Source organism: Anolis sagrei, chromosome 2 (genome assembly GCF_037176765.1).
Source record: "Anolis sagrei isolate rAnoSag1 chromosome 2, rAnoSag1.mat, whole genome shotgun sequence".
In the NCBI taxonomy this organism is placed as follows: Eukaryota; Metazoa; Chordata; class Lepidosauria; order Squamata; family Dactyloidae; genus Anolis; species Anolis sagrei.
This window is the reverse complement of record NC_090022.1, coordinates 138,241,556-138,264,611: the sequence shown is the minus strand read 5'-3', so window position 1 is coordinate 138,264,611 and position 23,056 is coordinate 138,241,556. Positions and strand designations below refer to the sequence as shown.

Genomic DNA, 23,056 nt, shown 5'->3' with positions numbered 1-23,056 from the left:
ATCCAGCAGTAGGTGCATGCTTTGAGACTAATGCCTGTGCACTGCTTCTCTGACTATGAGATCCATAAAACTGAGGCCTTCCAGTTATAAAACAGCTTACAATAGAAGATGAGGAAATGAGAAACTTTTACTGGTTCTTTCAGTGTGTGCTAATAATCACAACTTGCTAATATGGATGCCTCTTTCAATTTCATTAGGTTAACAGCCCTGACTCAGATCGGCGGGACAAGAAAGGAGGGAACTATAAGAAAAGAAAGCGTTCTCCCTCCCCTTCACCAACTCCAGAAGCTAAAAAGAAGAATGCCAAGAAAGGGTGAGGACAGGTTTTCCTGTGCCACCTGGACATGAGCCACCCTAAGTCCCTTCTGTCTATATATTTGTGAATTTTCTGCTGTGTTCCTTAAATTACCTCTTTAAGAAAAATTCGAGTTTATGACCATCAGGACAATTTTCTGCAGTTATTTCTCTTCTTACATTCTTGAGGGTTGTGGAGGATTCTTCTTTGGAAGCTTTTAAACAAAGGCTGGATGGCCATCTGTTGGGGGTGTTTTGATTTTCCTGCTTCTTGGCAGAGGGTTGGACTGGATGGCGCACGAGGTCTCTTCCAACCCTATGATTTTATGAGGGTTTGGAATTATCTCCCACATTTGGAAACTTTGCCCTTCCTGTGCACTCTCCATGTGCTGGTTTAGCCAACATTTCTACTTTGTGCCTGTCTCTGTGTAGAATAGCAAGTAAGCTCATCTTCCGTCTAATGTTTCAACTCTAATTTACTTCCTTTGGTGTAAGCAGCTAGATGTCTCCTCACTAGAGCTAATATTTAAGCCACAAGATAGATTCTGTTCCCTTGGTTGAAAATAACGTGGCTTGGCACAGTCTGTTGTTGGGAATATTAGATACAATGGTTCCTAGTTTTTTCTGGATGTATTAGGTCCCTCTAACAAGGCTTATTGCATCTCTCCTCATATTCCTCCCACTGCAGGCCTTCTACTCCTTATACCAAATCCAAGCGTGGTTACCGTGAAGAGGAGCAAGAAGACCTCACTAAAGACATGGATGAGCCTTCTCCTGTCCCCAATGTTGAAGAAGTGACACTACCAAAAACAGGTCAGGACCTCTGGATCCATGCCACAGTCATTTCTCTTTTCCAAACCCCATACCTTGATCTTGTTAGTTCAAGGGTTTAGGTATAAGAAGAACGACTTCACTGCTCTGTGCCACATTTTGATGTAAAAAACAATATTTTTCTTTTCCATATGAGTGCTCCTCTGTTCTCTAGTGCGGGGAAATATGAATCTGCTGGGTAGATGTAGTCATAGTCATTGGCAAGGTGTATGTAACAGTCCAGCCAAAGTTTGACCTGGATAAATGTTTCTTCTTTCCATTGTATATAGTGAATACCAAGAAAGATTCCGAATCTGCTCCTGTGAAAGGTGGCACCATGACTGATTTGGGTAAGAAATATTTTTCTGTCCGTAATCTTTTTTTTTTTTTTTTTGGTAGTGGGAGAAAGGACAAGTTCCTCAGCCTTTTGTTAGCCATTGGTTTCTTGAATTAAACCGTGAAACCTCCTTGTGAACGCTTTTCTCCTGTGTAACGTTTATGTGTTGGTAGGAACCAAGTGTCATTTTGTATCCCTGGGGGTATATGACATGTGGTTGTTTTGACTAATCTTCACTGATTTCTGACCATTTTGTTGAGGTGCTGTACTAAAAGCTATTTCACTTGCAATATCTCTTTGCAAAGCTCTGCGGTTATGTATAAAGAACTGGCCTCCATCTTGATAGAGGAATATAATAAAAGGTTTTCAGCATGAAACATCAGGAGAGAATGCTTCTGGAGCATGGCCATACAACCTGGAAAACTCACAGCAACCCATTAATGTTTTGCTTGTGTTCCCAGCATAGTTCTATTTATATATTATATGAATAGGAATCATAGATTATTTTTGTATATTACATTGATAATTCTGTCTGTGCCATATATACAGTAGGCTGCAGACTAAAAATTAAATGATATATTGTGAGGAAGTATAACTCCCTCATTGCGATTGTGAGATATGAAGATAAGTTTTTAGAGAACAGCTGATAAATTTTCCCTGCTGGAATATACTGGCAAATGGAATATAAAGATGTTTCTTTTCCTGATATAGATAACCTATGCTTTTTTCCTCTCAGATGAACCAGAGGATGAGAGCATGGAGACTGTAGGCAAGGTGAGTTGAGTAGGCTTTTTGCAGTCTCTTTGTTGTTTCTTGGCATTATCTGAAGTCAGAGAACATGTGGCATAAAAGGGATATTATCCCTTGCACTCGCAATGCTTCTGCCCAATTTTAGCTGCTTTGATGGTAGAACAGCATTCCCACTACGTCCTAAAGCTGGCAGTTGCAAAATGGTGCACTTGGCACCTTTGGCTAATTTTTTTTGCTTTGCTTCTTGTGTGCCAATATTATTATTGTTTGTTTCCATTTAGCCTAGATTCAACAGAATTTGATATAAATCCATTATGAGAATATAATGAGGAACCTCTTCTTGCATAATTTTCCATTTACTTTGAGTACTCTCAGGTAGCAACCGTCCCTTGATTCTTTCCGCCTCACTTTGTTCACTTGCCTATTCTATAAGTTGTGTTTGGACTGAAGGGTGAGTGCGTCATATCAAGGACCCAGGCTTTTTGTACTTTTGTGGATGAACAGTTCATCCATGGACATCCATTTTAAATCAAAGCTTAGGAACAATGACTGAGGAAAAATCACGGGAGTCAGTGCTGCTTTTCAAGAGACTTCTGGTTTCAGGATGAAGAGGAGAGCAATGCTGGGAACAAAGGAGAGCAGACCAAAAACCCTGACTTGCATGAAGACAATGTGACTGAGCAGACCCATCATATTATCATCCCAAGCTATGCTGCCTGGTTTGATTACAACAGGTGTGCTGGAGTAGGAATGGGGAGGAGAGGTGGTCCCCTCAGTTCCTCATTTCTCTAGTTCTTCTCTAAACACTTCTTTTTTATGTCCTTTGTAGTGTTCATGCCATTGAGCGGAGAGCCCTCCCAGAATTTTTCAACGGCAAAAATAAGTCAAAGACTCCAGAAATGTAAGGCTGCACTTACCAATAACAACAGAAATAGCCTAGTGTTTTTCTTTAAGATAAGAAGAGGATTGGAGGAATTATTTCCTTATTGTTTAGGGCTTCAGTCAAGTTAGATGTAGAAGTTCTAAACCTTGATGTTGTGATTATTGTAAACAGAGAAAGTATATGCTTGATCTCTGTGGAAGATTTTACAATACGAATGAATTGAATCAACAGTGATTCTCTTTCCTCTTTTCTTCTTGCTACACTTTAGCTATTTGGCATACCGTAATTTTATGATTGACACGTACCGGCTCAATCCACAGGAGTACCTCACCTCGACTGCCTGCCGTCGGAACCTGGCTGGGGATGTCTGTGCCATCATGAGGTATGCTAAGACACGGAATAGATCCGTGGTTCCCAACTTGTGGTCCGTGAACCACCAGTGGTCTGCAAGAACAAAATTATGGTCTACGCCCTCACCATTACTACACTGTTGCCTCGAAACCATGCGGCAACAAGAATGACTGGTCTCATGAAACCTTATTATAGTGCCAAGGCAACAGGGATGTCGGGAGGAGAGAGGCAATGTAGTCAGCCTCTCCTCTTCCGACATCCCTGTTGCCTTGGCACTATAATAAGTAGATTACTACTACCACATCAGCTCTAGATTATTAAATATGGTTTTCTGTGGGCAAGCAGATGGCGACTACTGGATGGCACCTCAAATAACCAAAATGAATCTAAAGTTGACCAAAAACTGATTCGTAATCCTTTTGGTACTAATGTTGGAGAGTGGTCCCTGGTCAGAAAAAGGTTGAGAATCACTGGAATAGATGAAAAAGGAAAAGGAAAGAGGCTATCTGCTGTAGTTTCTTTGAAATAAAGTACTGCAATTAAACTAACAGGATCATCCCCCACTTGAGTTATTTAACTGTTACTGTTCTCATTGTATTTAACAGCATAACTCTATCTGTAGAAAAGGTGGTAGACTTGACCTAAACTGCTGACGAAGAAACAAAAAATGTATGGTGCATCCTCCAGTTGTGGGGCATAATTGTGCCCTTTTGGGGGACTATATCTTATCTCTTAAAAGCAAAGAAATAATTTGCCAGATGGCTTGATATGACTCTGAGCTCGGGTTCTGCCTCTTGCAGAGTGCATGCCTTCTTGGAACAGTGGGGACTGATCAATTACCAAGTGGATGCAGAGAGCCGTCCAACACCAATGGGACCACCACCAACATCTCATTTCCACGTTTTGGCTGATACACCTTCGGGATTGGTACCTCTGCAACCCAAAACACCCCAGGTTGAGTAGATTTTTTTTTCAAACATGAGAAGAAATGTTAACATTTTTATTTAATGGCATTTATTCAGTTAAAATTTTGTTAATCAACTTACTAAAAGTCTCCAGGAAAACTAGCAGTAAAATCAAGTGTTAAATACAAGGTAAGACCATACATAAGCACAATGAAAAGTTAGAAAAAAGATTTGATAAAAATAAATAAATTAATAGCCATATTTTGAGAAGCAGAAACAAGAAAAACATGATGAGTAAAAGGAACTTCTGTACAGAGAATGAAACACGTGTTTGAACCACTTTCTTACCTTCAAGTTCTCCCTGCTTCTTTAGAACATCTCCCCCCCTCCCCTTTTGGTTTTCCCACAGTAAAATATTGATCTAAATGAGAATGGGACTTAGAGCAGAATCTTACTTGTATTCTTCAGGGTCGTCAGACTGATAGTGACACTAAGGCTGGACGGAAGAGCAAGGAGATTGAAGACCTTGTCACAGAGACCGTGAAGGGGAAACCAGAAATGGTATGATGGCTTTCAGAGAAAATAATAGATTTTCAGTAGTTATGGGAGCTAAGAGAATGAGGTTATTTGTACACTTTCCCATGGATAATTGTGGAGTTCCAGGTAGCCTAAATCTGATCTACATCTATCTTGTGAGGTTTTTAAGGATAAAAAAGAATTGTGGCTCCTTTCACTTTAGAGCAGTGGTTTTCAACCTGTGGGTCTCCAGATGTTTTGGCCTACCACTCCCAGACATCCCAGCCAGTTTACCAGCTGTTAGGATTTCTGGGAATTGAAGGCCAAAACATCTGGGACCCACAGGTTGAGAACCACTGCCTTGAGAGGCTTCTTAGATGTCAATTGGTATAATTTCTTGATGGCATCCATACCACTGTGAACATTCATGATTGGGAGTCAAAATGTATCAAGGGATAAAATGGATCTCTATCATGGAAAGCGTAGACTCATGTGAGAAGCTGACAAGACATTCTTTCTGGGTTTAGTATACACTGGCACTGAAAAAGTGTAAGGTTTCTTTCAATCCAAAATACTCAATATCACACAAAGTTCTTATTCTTTCTTCCTAGCAAACCACAGCTTCACAGCAGATGCTGAACTTCCCTGACAAGAGTAAGGAGAAACCACCTGATATGCAAAACTTTGGACTTCGTACTGACATGTATACGAAGAAAAATGTTCCTTCCAAGGTAAAGAGAGGGCAATAATTGATTTTCTCACACCTTCATCCGGAGACAGATCCGCTCTAACACCTGTCCTTCCCTTACAGAGCAAAGCTGCTGCCAGTGCTACCCGCGAGTGGACAGAGCAGGAAACCTTGTTGCTTCTAGAGGTGAGTGGACAAAGAAACTGATGCTTGGCAGTGAATTCTGAGGGGGTCCCTTACAATTACTTGCACATTTCCTTTAGGGATTCTGCCCCAGTTTATTTATTGCTAAATTCTTCATTCATTTGTATTTTCACTAGCTAAAATAAACTGGAAATGGATGTGTTCTATATCTATGTTGAATGATGTATTGTGCCACACAAAATAGAATTACATGTAATCAAAACAATACACAGTTTGACTAAATACAAACAATGGACAACATCAGTTCATAAAATTAAAAATTTTAAAAATTCTAAAACACAGTCATACCTGTGGATCATTGGGTTTCTTCAACACAAACTAAAGTATCAAATAACAATGGCCGACATCATCACATGACCATACTACATTATTCCAGGTCAAAGGCCCATGTAAATCGCTATGTTCTTAGGCTCAAATTGTAAGTTTGGAGATTTGGGGCTAATCTAATCTCTCTAGGGAGGGCATTCCAGAGCCGGGGAGCCACCACCAAGAAGGCTCTCTCTCTCTCATCCCCACCAACCACTCTTCTAACAGTGGGACCTAGAAAATGGCCTTCCCAGCAGATCTCAAGGCCCGCACCTACCTCGATACTTAGATAAAAGCTATTTAGGATTTTTCCACTTTCAGTTAGCATTGAAAACTTATACAGATATTGTGTTATCTGTGATTATGCAAATTAAACTACAGGCTAAGGATAAACTCAATAGAACATCGAAATTACAGTCCACGACTAAGGGCTGAGTAAGAGCCCTAGTTCAGTGGCTAGAATAGTTTTATATGAAAAAGGATTCCAGGGTCAATTTCTAGGAGTCACCTGGAAACAATTTGATTCAGAGTAGGCAGTATAGAGCTAGGCATCTTTTGAAGGAGTAGAGCTTTATGTGATAGCTAAATTATTTGGTTTTAAAAACTTTTGTTTTTCCAGGGTTTTTTTGTTGTTGTTGTTGTTCTTGCTGTGTCTTGTTTTAACTGTGTTGTAAGCTGCCTTGGGTCCCAAGCTGGGAGACAGGCAGGATACAAATTCAAAAAAATGTTTAGAATCTTAACAGATCTTGTGGGATTAAATCATAGCTGAGAGCTAAAAAACAGTTGAGTTATATCTGCTCTGGCCTAGGCTAAAGGAAAATGGTTCTAGTTAACAGTTTCTAGCCTTTTCTAAATCTTAATAATATAACTTCTAATTTATATTTATTTTGGTCACTTTAAAGAATGGTTTGCTTTTCTCTCTGTCCTGTTTCCTTTCTCTTGGTTGTGATTTGATGACCCATTCGCCCCCACCCCAACATGAATAATGCATGTGCTTCATTTAGTTCTGTAGTTTATAAACAGATCGGAGAGGAGAGACAATTGAGGTTGTCATTAAAAAATGGAATGTCTTTCTACATAAATGCCATATTCTTATTTTTTCTGTGTTTATAAGTAAAAGCATGTCTCAACTCAAAAGAAAAATGCAGTTTAGACAGAAGAGGAAGCTCAAATTCAGGTTAAATCCCTGAATTCAGGTTAAATCCCTTTTTGTTATTTCTCTGACCTGCTTTTTAGGCCTTGGAGATGTACAAGGATGACTGGAACAAGGTTTCTGAGCACGTGGGCAGCCGCACGCAGGACGAGTGTATTTTGCATTTTCTCCGTCTTCCCATTGAGGACCCTTACCTGGAAGACTCTGAAGCCTCCCTGGGGCCCCTCGCTTACCAACCTATTCCTTTCAGCCAGTCGGGCAACCCGGTCATGAGCACCGTGGCCTTCCTCGCCTCCGTCGTGGACCCTCGAGTGGCATCGGCAGCAGCCAAGTCAGCCCTAGGTAATTAACAGGGAGTCCACAAGCACATTGAACCTGCTCAACCATCCCTAGTTAGGAAGCCCAGATTTTCCAAGATTATGAATAGAATTTTAGATTGGGGCCCAGATCAAGACATATGGAAGGGTTGCTAAGACTGGGAAATAAGAACCAGCAAACAAACAGTAACGGAGGGTCTCGGGATGCCACATTCTGGGCGGCATCCCGGGAGTCAGTAAGGAGATTTTGCACCGTTTGTGTTTGATACTGTTTTAAAACAGAACTAAGACTTAAATTCCCAAACACGCTCTTTCGCTCTCAAACAACCCCTCCTCTTATCCCCTAATTTGGGTTGATGTCTCTCAAGTTGTTGAAATGCTCCATTCTGCAGCCTCCTCTTACAAGGAAAGGACACTTCGTGCTACTTAACAAAAACACAGTGCAGTATGTGCTGTGGGACTTGTTGCTTTGTGGGCCTTTGCATCCATTAACATGTATTTGCATTTAAATATTTATCAACAGTATATGTTAATGTTTTAGCACATCTTTTGTAGATATCTGTTGAAAACCTGGCATTTGAAATAGTGTATGTGAAATGTCCAAAAAGTTGTAAAACTTTGGTATTTGGTGGTGCAGCAGGTTAAACTGCTGAGCTGCTAAATTTGCTAATCAAAAGGTTGGCGGTTTGAATCCGGGGAGCGGGGTGAGCTCCCACAGTTAGCTCCAGTGTCTGCCAACCTAGCTGTTTGAAAACATACAAGGGTGAGTAGATCAATAGATACCGCCTTGGCGGGAAGGCAGCGGCGCTCCATGCAGTCATGCTGGCCACATGACCTTAGAGGCATTTACGGACAATGCTGGCTCTTCGGTCTAGAAATGTAGATGAGCACCACCCCCCAGAGGTCAACTAGACTGAATGTCAGGGGAAACCTTTACCTTTATCTTCACCTTATCTGCTGGTATTTTAACTGCAAAACAGAGCTGTGGGTACCTAAATGACTTATCAAAGCCAGATCCAGTTATTTTGCTCTTGTGTCTCCAGTGAGCTTCTGCCTCCTCACAACTCTCATCTGTAACACTTGAAAATCTTAGTTACTTTCTAGTGCGGGGGAGGAAAAAAGTAGTACTTTACTGGATCTGCACCCTTGTGCCCTTTTGATATCCTCATACTGTTGTATGCACCACTTTGTTGACTACTACTCCGATCGGAACATTTGCCCTGACTCTGAGGCCGTTTTCCGCAGAGGAGTTTTCCAAGATGAAGGAAGAGGTGCCCACAGCCTTGGTGGAAGCTCATGTCCGCAAGGTGGAGGAAGCAGCCAAGGTGACAGGCAAGGCAGACCCAGCATTTGGTCTGGAAAGCAGCGGCATTGCAGGGACCACGTCTGACGAGCTGGAGAGAATAGGTGAGGGGGGTGAGCGGGGTGCCTTCCGCACTTCCACCCGCGAAGCGCCCTCGTTGGACCTCGCCCAGTGTGCGGTGGGGACTAAGAAGGCCGCCGAGACGCAGGAGACCAGAGCCGGCCTGACTTCCGGCCTGGAGCTCACTCTCAATCGCCTGGCACAGGGTAAGGGGCCTTCGCGTTACTCCCTTTCATCCCTACCCTATCAGGCAAGGGGCACTTCATGGGCTGGGGATGTGGCTTACACTTTGACCCTATTGCCATTTGAACTGTTTCTGGGATGTTCTTCTTTGGAGAAGGGGAACCGCTTTTAAAGCACAATCTGAGTTTTGAAGGAAGAGGGAGACTAGCTTTTGGATCTTTTCCCCTCATTAAGTCCCAGTTCTAATTCTGTGTCTGGTTGAAAAGTATTTGGGGAGTATCTGGTTATGCAGATGCTGAACTGCATTTCCCATCAGCACTGGGCAGTACTGAGGACTGATGAGATTTGCAGTCCAGCAGTGTCTGATGATCCAAACATATGGTACCTCTGATTGAGTGTGGAAGAAGAATATTTCTTCTACACTCCCATTCATTTTATTTGTGTAGGGTGTGGGTTGGAGCCTTACATGGAGAAACTAATGCTGGTATCTTTGGATCTCTCCCCCCCTCCCACCTTATTTCAGAAGAAAGCTGTCCAGATGAGAACCGGACAGAACCACCAGCTTCTGAGGAGAAGAAAGAGGTGAAGGTGCGGGAGGGCTTGGCTATACCCTTGAACAGTAATGGGGATAACAATCCCAAAAGCAGAGACAGGGCAAACTGAGAGCATGTCACAATATGTTCATGAAATATGATTGCATCATATTGTTCATCTTATATAGCCTTTTTTCCAAGTCCTTTATTTTATTTTGCATAGGGAGCTGCTGTGGTGCAATGGGTTAAACCCTTGTGCCAGCTGAACTGCTGACCTGAAGGTTAGCGGTTTGCATCCATGAGATGGGGTGAGCGCCCATCTATCAGCTCCAGCTTCTCATGCAGGGATATGAGAGAAGCCTCCCACAGGATGATAACATATCCGGGCAGCCCCTGGGCAACGTCCTTGCAGATGACCAATTCTCTCACACCAGAAGAGACTTGCAGTTTCTCAAGTTGCTTCTGATACAAAAAAAATTGGCTACCTGGCTTCTTGAATAATAAACTGTAGACAACTTGGACTTTTCCCAGTTTAGTTTTCAATGTTTTATTTAACCCAAATCTATAGCCATTGATTATGTGCCTTGAGACACACACAATTTTTCAAAGAAGCAAGGTAGCCCGTGATTACAGTCAGCTCTTTCCCTCGATGCAGGAGCCAAGGGAAGGAGCCCTGGAGGAAGAAGTGAAGGAGAAGCTTGGGGAGGTGCCTAGGAAAGAGGAGGATAAGAGCAAAGAGGTTGATGGCGAGAAGGAAATGGACAAGACAGATGGGGACACGATGGGTGAGTGCCACCTCCCAGGAAATAACAGAGTTTGTGCCATAACTAGTTAACTAGAAGCTTTAATGGGATTGGAGTCCTATAGCTATGTGTCCCAATGCCTGAGCTAGAGATATGTTTGATTTCATGCAATACAGTTGGCCACTTGCTTCTTTCACCCTAATTCTGAGGCAGATGTGGAACTTGTTGGGCGAGTGTGCTTATTAACAAAAGACCGTCCTCATAAACATATAGCAGAGTACTTATTAGCAGCAGCGTGACCCAGCACCAGTAGCCCAAAGTTATAAAAAGAACAAAAACACACAAACCAATGATATCTCTTCTTTAGGAGGCTTTTCTTTGTAGTAAAATAGTATAGTCGCACTATTTACAATAGCAGGGTAACACAAAGTTCTTTACATTGGAGCTTCACACACAAGCTTTTTACACACAGCAGCCTTTATACTGAAGCTTTACTCATGAGGCTTTTAACCTGGGGCTTCTTTCACTGAAGCTTCTCACACCAGACCTTCTCATAGACTAAGGCCTATCTCACAATCAGGCCTACTAACAATGAGGCCTATTCTCCCACTGAGGCAAACTCTCACACAGAGAGTTTTACCTCACACTCCTTAGGACAGCACTAGCTTTGGCCCACTAACTCTAAAGGCTTCGGCCTACTCACTCTCCTCAGGACAACACTAGCTTTGGCCCACTGACTCTAACAGGTTTCGGCCTACTCTTGACTCACATTTTCGGCCTACTGCTTGACTCACATTTTTGTAATTAAAAATACCTAGTTAATTTTTAATATTTCTGACAGAACGCTGCCATTGAAAAACCAAGAGAGATGTGTTTGATTTCATGCAATACAGTAGACCACTTGCTTTTTAGATCCTAATTCTGAGGCAGATGCCATTGCAAAATCAAGATGCTGTAACCAGTTGAATTAATAGGTATGAAGAGGAGAGTGAAAAGGCTTTGTTTCAAATGGGGCTGAGAGGAGAAAACAATGAGTTTAAATGCTTAGGAGTTTCTGGGCAGCCTCTTAGTGCATGAACAAAAGTGGAAAAAAATCCAGACATTAATCGGTAGTCTTCCCTCCCCAAGTCTCTCCCAGGTAACTGCAGGCTAAATGTGTTTTTGTCTCTTAGCTGATGGAGAAAAGGAGAAAGAACCCAAGGATGGGCAGGAAGAGGGACCCAAGGATATTACAGAGGCAGAGGGTGAACGGAAGACGAAGGTGGAGAGGGACATTGGAGAAGGGAATCTCTCCACTGCGGCTGCTGCTGCTTTGGCTGCTGCAGCTGTAAAAGCAAAGGTGAGTGGCTTGGAGAATGGCCAATGCTTACTGTCTTTTTGGGCGTCCAGCTAGTATTTGTGCCAGAAGGGGCAGTAAATCAGTCACGTTCCCATTACTGCACTCCTCTTTTCTTCAGTCCTTTGGGTAAACAGCCTTTTAAATAATTGATTGACATTCTAAACCTGATCTACCAATCTCTCATTTCTATCTTGAGTATAAGGCATGAGATAGTTGGAAACATCTAAAGAACATGTAAAGGTGTCTTAGAATAATCCTGCTTCAATTATCTGTTGGGCATTTTCTCTAGGGATCTTTTCAGAATGCCATGGCACTGCTGGAGCATTGATCCACTCCCTTTACCTTCTCTTCTCTGCAGCATTTGGCAGCAGTGGAAGAACGCAAGATCAAGTCCCTGGTTGCCTTGTTGGTGGAAACGCAGATGAAGAAGCTTGAGATCAAGTTGAGGCACTTTGAAGAGCTGGAAACCATCATGGATCGTGAACGTGAGGCAGTGAGTAGAGCTGTGTCCTCTCAGCGTGAAATGCACTTACTCTGCACAAATGCCAAGTGCAGAGTGGCACCTTGATATATGTGTACATTTTTTTAAAAAGATTGGCTACTCACATTGAAGTTACCACAACCACCCTATATGTATAGGAAGTATTTACATTGGAACTTGACTGTAGTTCTTACGGTTTGCAAACAACCAGTGATCTGTATTATAGACCCAGAGAGAAATCTGAAGGCTCATGCTACACAGTTTATGTATTGAGCAGGCTGCGCCTGAGCCTAATACACATATCAAGATTCACATATTGTCTATGCTCAAGTATAAGCCGAGTTTTTCCATCCTTTTTCAGGATGAAAAAGCCTCCCTTGGCTTATACTTGAATCAAAGTTATTTATATTATTTTACTCTATTTATTATTATTATTATTATTATTATTATTATTATTATTATTATTACATTTATTATTTTACTCTATTCTTACTGTTATTACATTTCCATTATTTCACTCTATTATTATTACATTTATAATTTTACTCTATTTTATTACATTTATAATTTTACTCTATTATTATTGGAAGGTTATGTAAGCACATTTACATTGAAGAAGGTTAAAATAATGGTTTAATCAGAGTTGGACAGTCTTATCTTAAATTAGTTTTATGTAAATATTCAAGAACATTTAACCTAATGATGCCTCAATTAATGTAATTTATTAGTATCTATTTTTATTTTGAAATTTACCAGTAGCTGCTGCATTCACCACCTTCGGTTTATACTCGCGTCAATACATTTTCCCAGTTTTTTGTGATAAATTAGGTACTTATGTTAAATTTGGCTTATGTTCGGTTCGATTTATACTCGAGTATATACAGTAGTTGAAATTCAGGTTAAAATTCATTGATGAAATGCAGATTACAATTCACAAGTTAGAATTGACTGGGTAGGCCTACTGGAAGAGAGCGTTCTTCAAGGAAGAGGAACAATGTATGATGGGAATTGAGGGAAGAAGCTTGCCATGCCTTGCTCATTATTTGCTGTTCTCACTGTAGCTGGAGTACCAGAGGCAGCAGCTCCTGGCCGACCGACAGGCCTTCCACATGGAGCAGCTCAAGTATGCCGAGATGCGTGCTCGCCAGCAGCATTTCCAGCAGATGCATCAGCAGCAGCAGCAACAGCAGCCCCCGTCTTCTCTTCCTGGGGCCTCACAGCCCCTCCCTTCTTCGGGGGCACCTCTGGCACCAGCCGCTCACTCCATGCCTGTCTCCCAAACACCTGTGCCGGCCTCCAGCACTGCAGGGCAGCCCAGCAGTATGGCTCAGACCGAACAGATTGGACAGGCAGTTGCAAGCCAGGCACAGCAGACAGCGGCTGGAGCAGCACAGACTGGTGCAGGTCAGACCGGACAGTCTTCCACGGGTTCCCATGGTAAGTGAGAGCAGCTGTTTTCGTGCAGCTCATGTAATGGGTCAGGAAATTTAAAACGGCTCTGTGGCTCTAAGTTCAGTCTCTCACACCTCAAGACTGTATAGACAAATAGATCAGTGTGGTCTTCCTTATAGCCTTATAGACAGTAAGATGCGGATCTTGCTGCCCAGATGCCATATTTGTCCTCCTCTCTGTAAGAGCCTGCTCCATTAGGACTGAGGCAGCTACATCTTTACACTGGGCTCTAAAACTTCAACTGTACAGGAAACCGATAGAGGAATCAGCTTATTGAGGCTAGTATGGAATTTCCGTCCTTAGAGGTCTTCAAAAATTTGGGCTAGCATTGCTGGTGATATTGTAGGTATTTAGAAGAAAGTTGTGTACTCAAGTGGATTTTTTCAGTTGTGTGATTGTCAGCAGACTAGAGGTGACAGACCCAGCAAATCTTTTTCCCTACCATGAAAATACTTGGTGGAAGTTCCTTCTCTGGAGATTATAAGGAATTGTGAACAGACCAATGGAAAGATTACAAATTTGATTTTGGATGGCATGATGTTATTAAGTGTTTTTAAATTGTGTTGTTTAACAGGTGGGTTTTAATATAAATGTTATTGTGTTTTTGATGTTTTAATTTTATGTTTATATTCAAATGTCATTCTATGTTTTATGTTTCATATGGTCACTGAGGATGAATAGATAAATAAATTTGAAATTAATTGAACATACCCAGTCAGTTCTCATCCCACTTCCATGGAAAGAAGAGGGGATCTTACTGTGGCTGTCACCACGAGTGTGTTGATGATAATACAATTGAATTACCCTTTTTTTCCAGGCCTCTAAATTGAAATGGTTTGTGCCCCTACATTTTGGTCACAGCGTTATTTCCTAGCTGTTAGGAATTGTGGGAGTTGAAGTCCAAATCACCTGGAGGGCTGAAGTTTGCCCATGCTTGCTCTATCAAGTCTACATTTTAGAGTAAAGGAAGAATTCCAGCAGAGAGAGATTCAGTTGTTCTTTGCCTCCAAAAGTCCAAGTGCTGAAGGCATTATTATTAAAGGAAGTGTCACTTTTTATACAACTCTGATGGGTTGGCAACCAGAGAAAACAATGCTGGACAACCCAGCATCCCAATATCTAGAACTGATTCAACCTTGAGGAGGGAAATAGGGCTCTGCTCCAATATTGCCATCCCTGTTCTTGCCTTGCATTTACCTCTACACATGCACACACAGAGTGAATGCAACAGGTGTATGTAGCCTATATGCTGGTGCTGGAAATCTTGTTATGTATTTTTCCTGTGGAGATCAAGTGTGGACAAGGGGCTCAATTGTGTGATCCTATGATCCTAAGCACATTTTAGGTATCCGTGTGAGAAAGAACTGTTGTTTGAATGGGGCTTTGGCAATTGGATTGCACAGACCAATAAATTGTTCTGTTCTGCTCCAAAAGGCTTCACTCTGGGTTAGGATGAGTGTCATGGTGCTCCAATGGCTTTGAACAATTTCATGTCTTTCAGTTTGTCCCCAGAACAGGATTAATGGTAGCCAAATCCACAGGAGATTATAGGGATTAATATAAAAGATTAAGGCCCAGTTCATTTGCTGCTACCAGAACATCCAGGCCTAGCTCTAAAATTACTGTAAGTGAAATTCGCATAAGAAAAAAACAGATAATTTATTTGCTATGAATCTTACTGGGTAGCATATAAACTGACCATAGAGTTTTGTTTCTGTAGCAAAGAATGAATTGGCTTTGACTTAAATGTGGAGATAGCAAAGATTAAGTAACTGTCAATCTATTGTCGAAGGCCTCTAGAACATGGTCATATAGCCTGAAAAAACCTACAACAACATAACTGTCAATCCTTTATTAATTCTGGGCATATGTTTCCTTTGGGGAACTTACATAATTTTATGACTGGAGATAATATTTCATGTTCTGATGATGGTTTCACACTAGATAAGCAAGCCAGCTGAGGTCAGACATCACACATAGTAATTGTCATGATGGCACATGCCTGGAGTCGATGCTTTTGGGGAAATGTCATATGTGGTATGCGTTATGTGATCAAATGTTTCAGATCCCCCAACCCCAGTGAATGCTAATGAGTCACGTTGAGTCTTTGCTTGCTGCTAAACCATCACACTCAACTGCTGCTTTCTCTCTCTGTGTCTCCCTCTGTTTCTCTCTGAAGCCCAGCCTCCGTTCCCCAACCAGCAGCCTCCATCCCAGATCCTCCCCGGGGCAGCCCCAGCAGCCGTTCACCCTGCCATGGCTGGTAATATCCCCTCAGCCCTGCCTTTTGGAATGCCTGCCTCCATCCCATTTAGCATGGCTAGTAACGTAACAGACTCCATCGGCATTAACTTCCCTGCTAACATGCCCATCCATCCAGTGCATGGTAACCTTGCGTGCAGCATGGCTAATCCGCCCATCATCAACGTCTCTAGCACCCTGCACCCTCCGGCCGGGGCCCCGCTGCCTCCCGGCTCCGCAGCTGCCCAGAGCCCAGCTATTGTGGCAGCCATGCAGGGCAGCCTCCTTCCAAATGCTGGTCTCGGATCAGGTGAGAATTCGCCCAGAGTTGGGGGTGGAATGGGAGAGGGGGAGCTGTTATTGCACATTAGGAATTCCCAAGAGGGTGTTTGTGATTAGTGTTCTCAAAGATATTTCCTTTGGCATTTGAAGAGATTGCCCCATTTTGAGTTCTCATTGCAAAATAAATGAATCACATTTTGTGGCAGGAAGGGGATATGTATTTGTCTTGGTTTGTTGTTCCCTACTGAGAATTTATGCCCACAGTGCTCCTTTATTTATCCCAACATATCTTAAAACTAGAGTTTGTAAAGTTTGTGTGTGTGTGTGTCAGGAGCGACTTGTTTGAGAGAATTGGGTGTCTGCAAGGACGTTGCCCAGGGGACGCTTTACTGTTTTACTATCCTGTGGGAGACTTCTCTCATGTCCCTGCATTGGAGGCTGGAGTTGACAGACAGGAACTCACGCTGCTCCCTGGATTTGAACCGCTGACCTTTCAGTCAGCAGTCCTGCTGGCACAAGGCTTTAGCCCATTGCACCACTGGGGGCTCTAGTTTGCAAAGTGAACCAACCACTTTAATTACTATCAGCACACTTTTCTTATCTTTGTCTCAATAAAAGGATATAAAAACTGTTCTTTAGGAAAGAAAAAGAGTTGCACTTCACTGTGCAATGTTCTAGGTACAAGTTCATTTTGCTTTTAAATTAATGTTTCTAACTAGAGAGGAGTTGGATTCAAGATATGACAGATGTAAACTGTCATATCTTGAATCCAACGCCTCTTTAGTTAGACCTTGGAGATTTGTGTTCTCCTTTTTGACAAATATCTTTCCAGGAAAAGGCTCTCAAAGCTGGAAATAAAGAGAGCAGAGCAAGGAACAGAGGCCATATTGAGTGAAAGAAAGTGTTTGGTTGATTGTTAGCATATATTTTTCCTTTATTAAACTTTTAATGTGTGCACATTTTCAGGGTTACTACCGTAGATGCCATGTACATTGGTGATAAATGTGCACATATATGAGAAACATGGTTGCTGTTTTTTAAAAGGTTACTGTTCTAAGATTTACAGAGGATTTATAACATTTCCTATGTTCATCCTGTTTAAGTTACTGAATCTTGTATGGATTTTCAAAGACAATTTTACGCAAAGGCATTAGGGGTGCCCACAGCTGTAAATAATGTGCAGTGGCCAATTCTTGAATGTGCCCCTCCTATGCATGGTTTTGCATGGCTTGCTTGTTTGAGCCATTTCACTTAGAATTCCTTCCCTACAACCACAGATAGCTTGCTTCTTCTTGCTTTTCATTTGTAACCTTTTCAGAGTTCAGGAAAATCAGGAATTTTGGACACCTCCTTGCTTAGATAGGGGGCAGGACTAGACTGCAATATGCTTTAATGACAGAGTCTGCTAAAGAAGGTCAAAGAAAATAGCTACCTCTTCTGTTTCTAACATGCCATCAGGGAAGCTGACAGCACATCAAGCTGGGCTTCAGCAGGTTTTCATCCCTGTTGAATCCTCTCCTTCAGGATCTAGTTGAGATTGGCAAACCAGGTGTTCTCTGAAAGTCTGTGTCCTTACGATTCAGTATAGAACGGGAAGAAGATGCTTCCAAACTGTCAAGGGGTGTCAAGTCTTTTCCTTTTCTATTTGGAAATGGATTTGAGAAGAAATTTGAGACGGTCAGGTTTTTATTCCCTGTTGTCTTCTTGTAGGACTAAGTCATACTGGAATGGCAGGTGATACAAGGGTGAGACATGGGAGCAAGATGGAAAGAAAGAGAGGGCCAGGGAGGATGAGGAGGAGAGCGTCTTGATGATTGTTGCACCTCAGCCCTGAGGCACCTTTTCACCCAGCACCTCACTGGAAATCAATGGTTCAAATATAAGAAGTTTATTGATTTTTTTCGTGTCAGGAGCGACTCGAGAAACTGAGAGAGTTGCTGTCTGCAAGGACATTGCACAGGGGATGCCCGCATGTTGGGATGTTTTACCATCCTTGGAGGCTTCTCTCCTGTCCTGCATAGGGAGCTTGGAGCTGACAGAGTGAGCTCATCCGTGCTCTACCCAGATTCAAACATCTGACCTGTCAGTCTTCAGTCCTGCTGGCACAAGGGTTTAACCCGCTGCGCCACCGGGGCTCCGTTTATTAAATAAAGAATAATAAAAATGGGGGAAGGGGTTATATCCAAAAGCAGCAGGCGGGATATAAATAGCAAAATACAAAAGCAGTCAGAGTTCAGTAAAAGTCCTTAAAAATCTTCACAGGAACTAGAAATCAAAGAATGTAGAATAATGCAAGGTAAACTACATGTACACAGGAAGCGTAATCCAGGCAAACTTACAAGGTACATAACAAGACATCAACATGAAACAAGAATCTTGATGTCTTGCCTATGTACCTTGGCAGCGTGAGCAGAAGACAGTTTTCCCACGGCAAAGTTGTCTTATCTGCTTTGCAGAGAATCAAAACAGCTAATTTAAACCCACCAAAGAATTTATGATACATCCGTGCCACATCTGGACCTGAGACTCATTTATCTAATTCTCTGGGAATGTTTTAATTGCCTGGTTTTTACACCTTGAGTCCAAAAAGCTACTCTACACTTCCTTGAGACCTCTGTGCCCCCGTCTCTTCCCAGGATCTTTTATCCAGGTAAAGTTCACTTTCCCCAGTATGCACAACATCTGGAGGTTCATGGTCAGGCCAACCTGCCTCAGACTGGCCTGTTTGCTGCAAATCTCCCGACAAGCTCTCAGACACTTCACTTTGAAAACCATCATCCTCATCAGAAATCTCTGGCCCTTGCCGGGCTACAATTATCAAGTACTCTTGCATTAGACATTTTGTCCCAGTTTGGGGGTGGGGGGGGGGGGGGGAGAGAAAACCACAAGTGTTTAAATATCAGAATGTTTGTATTGATAAAGGAGAAAGAACATGAGAGCGAGGCATTTCTGCAGTAGGTGTGTGCCCTCTTTATTTCATCAGGACTGTCAGTAATGTGTCGCAATCCTCTCTACTTCAACCCAGATCAAGGACCATCACTACAATCAGATCCAATTGCTCCCAGCCCCAGCACGGCCACACCAGTCCCACCCACACAGTGAGAAGCTATGAACTGCTCTTCGTGATGTCTCCAGGTTGAGCCCTCGTCACTTTGGAAGGACAGAGAACCCCAAATCGTGTTAAACATGGATTCTGTTTGGGTGGGTTTTTAAAAAGCTTCAAAACAGCAATCTTAGGCAGAAGAGGATTTCGCTCTTTTGACTCCCTTTCCCCGTGTGTCTCCACCCCATTCCTTCTCCCCAATGCTTTTTTTGTATCCGGTCGTACCAAGACTTTTTATTTAAAGGTGTTTCTAATTGGGGAGGGAGGGGGGCAAGAACCTATATCAAAACAGCCACTGCTATTTATAGAGGGCTTTGATTTTAAACCTGGTTGAAGCGGGAGTTTGACTCCTCCCCTCCTGTATGTGTCTGTCTTGCTCTTTTTTTAAAACAATAAAGAAATATTACAACAAATGTTTTCTTTAATTTGCCAGATTTTTTAAAAAACATGTTTCTTACAGGGGAAGGAGGTAAGTTACAGAGACAGGTATTATCAGGCATGGAGACAATGGTGAAATAAACTTTGGCTGGTACAAGTAGCCAAACTACTGTATTTTATCGCATAATATTTGCCACCACATAATAGTCGCATCCCAGTTTTTGGGGTGGCAAAATTTGTACTTTTTGTGTTCCTCTCATAATAGTCGCAGAAATATTTGAGGTTTATTTCCCCTCCCTTTCCTCGCATAATAGTCGCAGAACCATTTGAGGCTGGTTCCCCCTTTCTTTCACTGAAAGCCAAGGCAATTTAAAAACTATGAAATGGAGGTAACTAGAGCCCACTTTTTCCTTTAAGTCAAGACTGTTTACAAAACCCAGAATGGAGATCTCTGGAACTCGGATCTTTCCTTTTTCCTCATTTCTCCAAATAATGCCATTTCAGGATTTTTTTCTTCGCATAATAGTCACACACCCCCTTTTGATAAAAAAAGAGGAAAAAGTGTGACTTATCTGATAAGATATAGTATTTTTAATTGCCAGTGAGAAATGCATTTAGAGTGTATTTTCATCTTTATGAGTTTACAATCCCAATACAGAAGAGCTAGCCAGTTCAGGACATTTGGTTTTTTGTTTTTTTTAAAGGGATGAAACTGTACTGGCAAAACCACCTCCGAATATTCTTTTCCTCAGAAAACCCTGTGAAATTCATGGGCTCACCACAAGTTCACTGGTAAACTGAAGGCGCATACACACTTTGAAATTAAGTGCAAGCATTCTTGCATGCAAGGCCTAAGTATCCTAAAGGCAACACATCCTACCTGATCTTGGAAAGCTAAGGAGAGTTAGCTTTGGTTAGTACTTGGATGGGAGACTGCCAACAAATACCAAGTGCTGCAATCTGTATATTTCAGAGGAAGGAATGTCAAAACACTCTCTGAGTATTGTCAAAGTATTGTCAGGAGAGAATGCTTCTGGAACATGGCCATACAGCCCGGAAAACACACAACAACCCACATTCTCTTGAGTATTTCTTGCCAAAGAAACCCTATGAAGTTAATGGTTTCGCATATGTCAACAAGTGTCACACACATATGCCTACAACAGAGATTTCCAGCAGGAAGACAACATTCCTGGTGTTCAAGAGCAGAGCAGGGCTTCTTAAATTTTTTTCACTTGCAACTACTTTCCAATCCTAAAATCTTTTATGTGACTCCAGGTATATAGGTATATAAAATAGGTACAAGAAATCAAACATATACTGACATCAAATCAGCATTTGGAAGGCTGCTAAACAGGCTGATTTTCCTTTCTGTGGAGTACAGTGACCCAACTATTTGGGGTTGGAACCCACAGTTTTAGAAGTAGTTCTGTAGGAGGTGCTGTTGTTATGTCAATAATATAGATTTCCTCATTAAAGAGCCTATACTGTGTATATGTGTTAAGTCTTTCACAGTGCAATCCATGTTGCTCCTCTGGGTAACATATCTTTTTTTCTAATTAGGTAGTTCACACACAAACTAGCTAGACTTGGCCGCTCTCACAAACACTGAAAATCCATCTTGCCTCCATGATGGCTTCAAGGAAGGCTTACTGTTGCTATTCTAGTGAGGAGTCTTCTGTTTAAACAGATGAATGTAAGATCTTAGGACAGCAGAATCTGCGATTGTTTCCTCTCCTAGCTATTCAGTCCCTCCCCACTTGGCCATGAATGTATGGCAGAGTTGCCTTTATTTGGTGCTGTTAGAAGGCACCCTTGTGTATAGCTCTGATTATGGCTACCTCTGCAAGAGGGAAATGCTTCCCTTCCCATTCCTATTGGGCAAGCCCATATAGCCAGATTCGACAGCTAAGCCTAGTCAGGGAAAGAGCATAAATACTAGCCAAAATTAGGTCTTGTATTCTTGTCCATCGCTTTAACAAACCTGCCAAGTGGGGGAGAAGTACACAATGACTTTGGGCTTCTCATTGGTGAAGAAACAGGGCCCTCCCGCATTACTGTTTTTACCAAAATAGAATTAATAATGTTTTCCAGAAACTGACTACTTAAGATTAAAAAAAAACTCTTCATGGATCCCCTCAAAAAGCAACATCAAAAGGAAAGGCAGGAGTTTTCAGGAGGCTGTTAACGGAGTATTGTAAAGCAGATGTTTAAACTGAATACATTTCCCCTCCCTGCCCAAATTTGTAAAAGGCAAACAAACACAAAACTTGTCTATTTCCGTGTCTAATCAGTGGTAGTTCCCCCCTAAAGCCAAGAAAGCCATCCTAACCCTAAACCAGTGCTTGTCATCAGTAATGGACGGGATGAGGGCAAACAAATTTAAACTTAATCCGGACAAGACAGAGGTGCTCCTGGTCAGTCGGAAGGCAGACCAGGGAATAGGGATCCAGCCTGTGCTGGATGGGGTCACACTCCCCCTGAACACAAAGGTCCGCAGTTTAGGGGTCCTCCTGGACTCGGGGCTGAACCTGGAGGCCCAGGGGTCGGCGATGATGGAGCGGGAGGGCCTTTGCACAATTTAAACTTGTGCGCCAACTGTGCCTGTTCCTTGAGAGGCCGGATCTGGTCACGGTGGTATGCACCTTAATTACATCCCATCTGAATTACTGTAACGCACTCTGTGTGGAGTTGCTTCTGAAGACTGCTCAGAAACTTCAGCTGGTCCAATGAGCTACAACCAGGTTGCTCACTGTGGCTGGCTACAGGGAGCAGACAACTCCCTGTTGAAACAGCTCTACTGGCTGCCAGTCTGTTTCCAAGCACAATCCAAAGTGTTGCTTATGGTCTTTAAAGCCTTAGACAGTTCAGTTCCAGGCTGAACTGATCTGCATCCCCTTGTACAAACCTGCCCAGGCCCTAAGATCTTCAGGAGAGGCCCTTCTCTCGATCCCACCTCCATTGCAAACTTGGTTGGTGGGAACATGAGAAAAGGCCTTCCTTCTCAGTGGCTGCTGCCCAACTCTGGAACTCCCTTCTTCCCAGGGAAGCCTGAAGGGACCCCTCCCTGCTTCTTCTGGTGGCAGGCTAAAACCTTATTATTCAGGCAGCCTTTTAAAGGTTTCTAAGATCAAGCTGGGGTGCTGTGGTTTTAGTTTTGAATATGTTTTGAATAAGTTGTTATGGATGGATAAGTTGTCTCACCCTGGTCTTTCCACAGATATATAAACCCCCTTTTTCCCAGCTCCAGACCTCACCCTCTGAGGATGCCTGCCATAGATGCAGGCGAAACGTCAGGAGAAATGCCTCTAGAACATGGCCATATAGCCCGAAAAAACCCACAAGAACTTGTTATGGATTTTTAATAAAAATTAAAATGTTAATTTTTAAATACCAGATATTTGTTTGAATGTTTTCATATTTGTAGATTTTAAATGGTATTGT

The 23,056-nt window shown here is 42.3% G+C and overlaps 1 protein-coding gene across 10 annotated transcripts in view; it reads left to right on the top strand.

Moving 5' to 3' along the window:
* SMARCC2 (SWI/SNF related, matrix associated, actin dependent regulator of chromatin subfamily c member 2) overlaps positions 1-19,647 on the top strand; it is a 34,690-nt gene extending 15,043 nt beyond the window's left edge. Inside the window, exons 10-29 of one of the 10 annotated variants that reach the window (XM_060764097.2) lie at positions 198-313; positions 983-1,107; positions 1,395-1,454; positions 2,178-2,215; positions 2,795-2,925; positions 3,021-3,092; positions 3,343-3,456; positions 4,226-4,379; positions 4,799-4,891; positions 5,458-5,577; positions 5,658-5,720; positions 7,281-7,539; positions 8,760-9,083; positions 9,584-9,648; positions 10,249-10,378; positions 11,509-11,675; positions 12,034-12,168; positions 13,218-13,593; positions 15,788-16,159; positions 19,157-19,647. In XM_060764097.2, coding sequence (XP_060620080.1) covers positions 198-313; positions 983-1,107; positions 1,395-1,454; positions 2,178-2,215; positions 2,795-2,925; positions 3,021-3,092; positions 3,343-3,456; positions 4,226-4,379; positions 4,799-4,891; positions 5,458-5,577; positions 5,658-5,720; positions 7,281-7,539; positions 8,760-9,083; positions 9,584-9,648; positions 10,249-10,378; positions 11,509-11,675; positions 12,034-12,168; positions 13,218-13,593; positions 15,788-16,159; positions 19,157-19,233 — 2,991 coding nt within the window. In that variant the 3' untranslated portion in view covers positions 19,234-19,647. The remainder of the gene's footprint in view (positions 1-197; positions 314-982; positions 1,108-1,394; positions 1,455-2,177; positions 2,216-2,794; positions 2,926-3,020; positions 3,093-3,342; positions 3,457-4,225; positions 4,380-4,798; positions 4,892-5,457; positions 5,578-5,657; positions 5,721-7,280; positions 7,540-8,759; positions 9,084-9,583; positions 9,649-10,248; positions 10,379-11,508; positions 11,676-12,033; positions 12,169-13,217; positions 13,594-15,787; positions 16,160-19,156) is intronic. The other 9 variants (XM_067463901.1, XM_067463899.1, XM_067463900.1 and 6 more) reach the window with 9 other exon arrangements.
* The last annotated feature ends 3,409 nt before the right edge of the window (positions 19,648-23,056 follow it).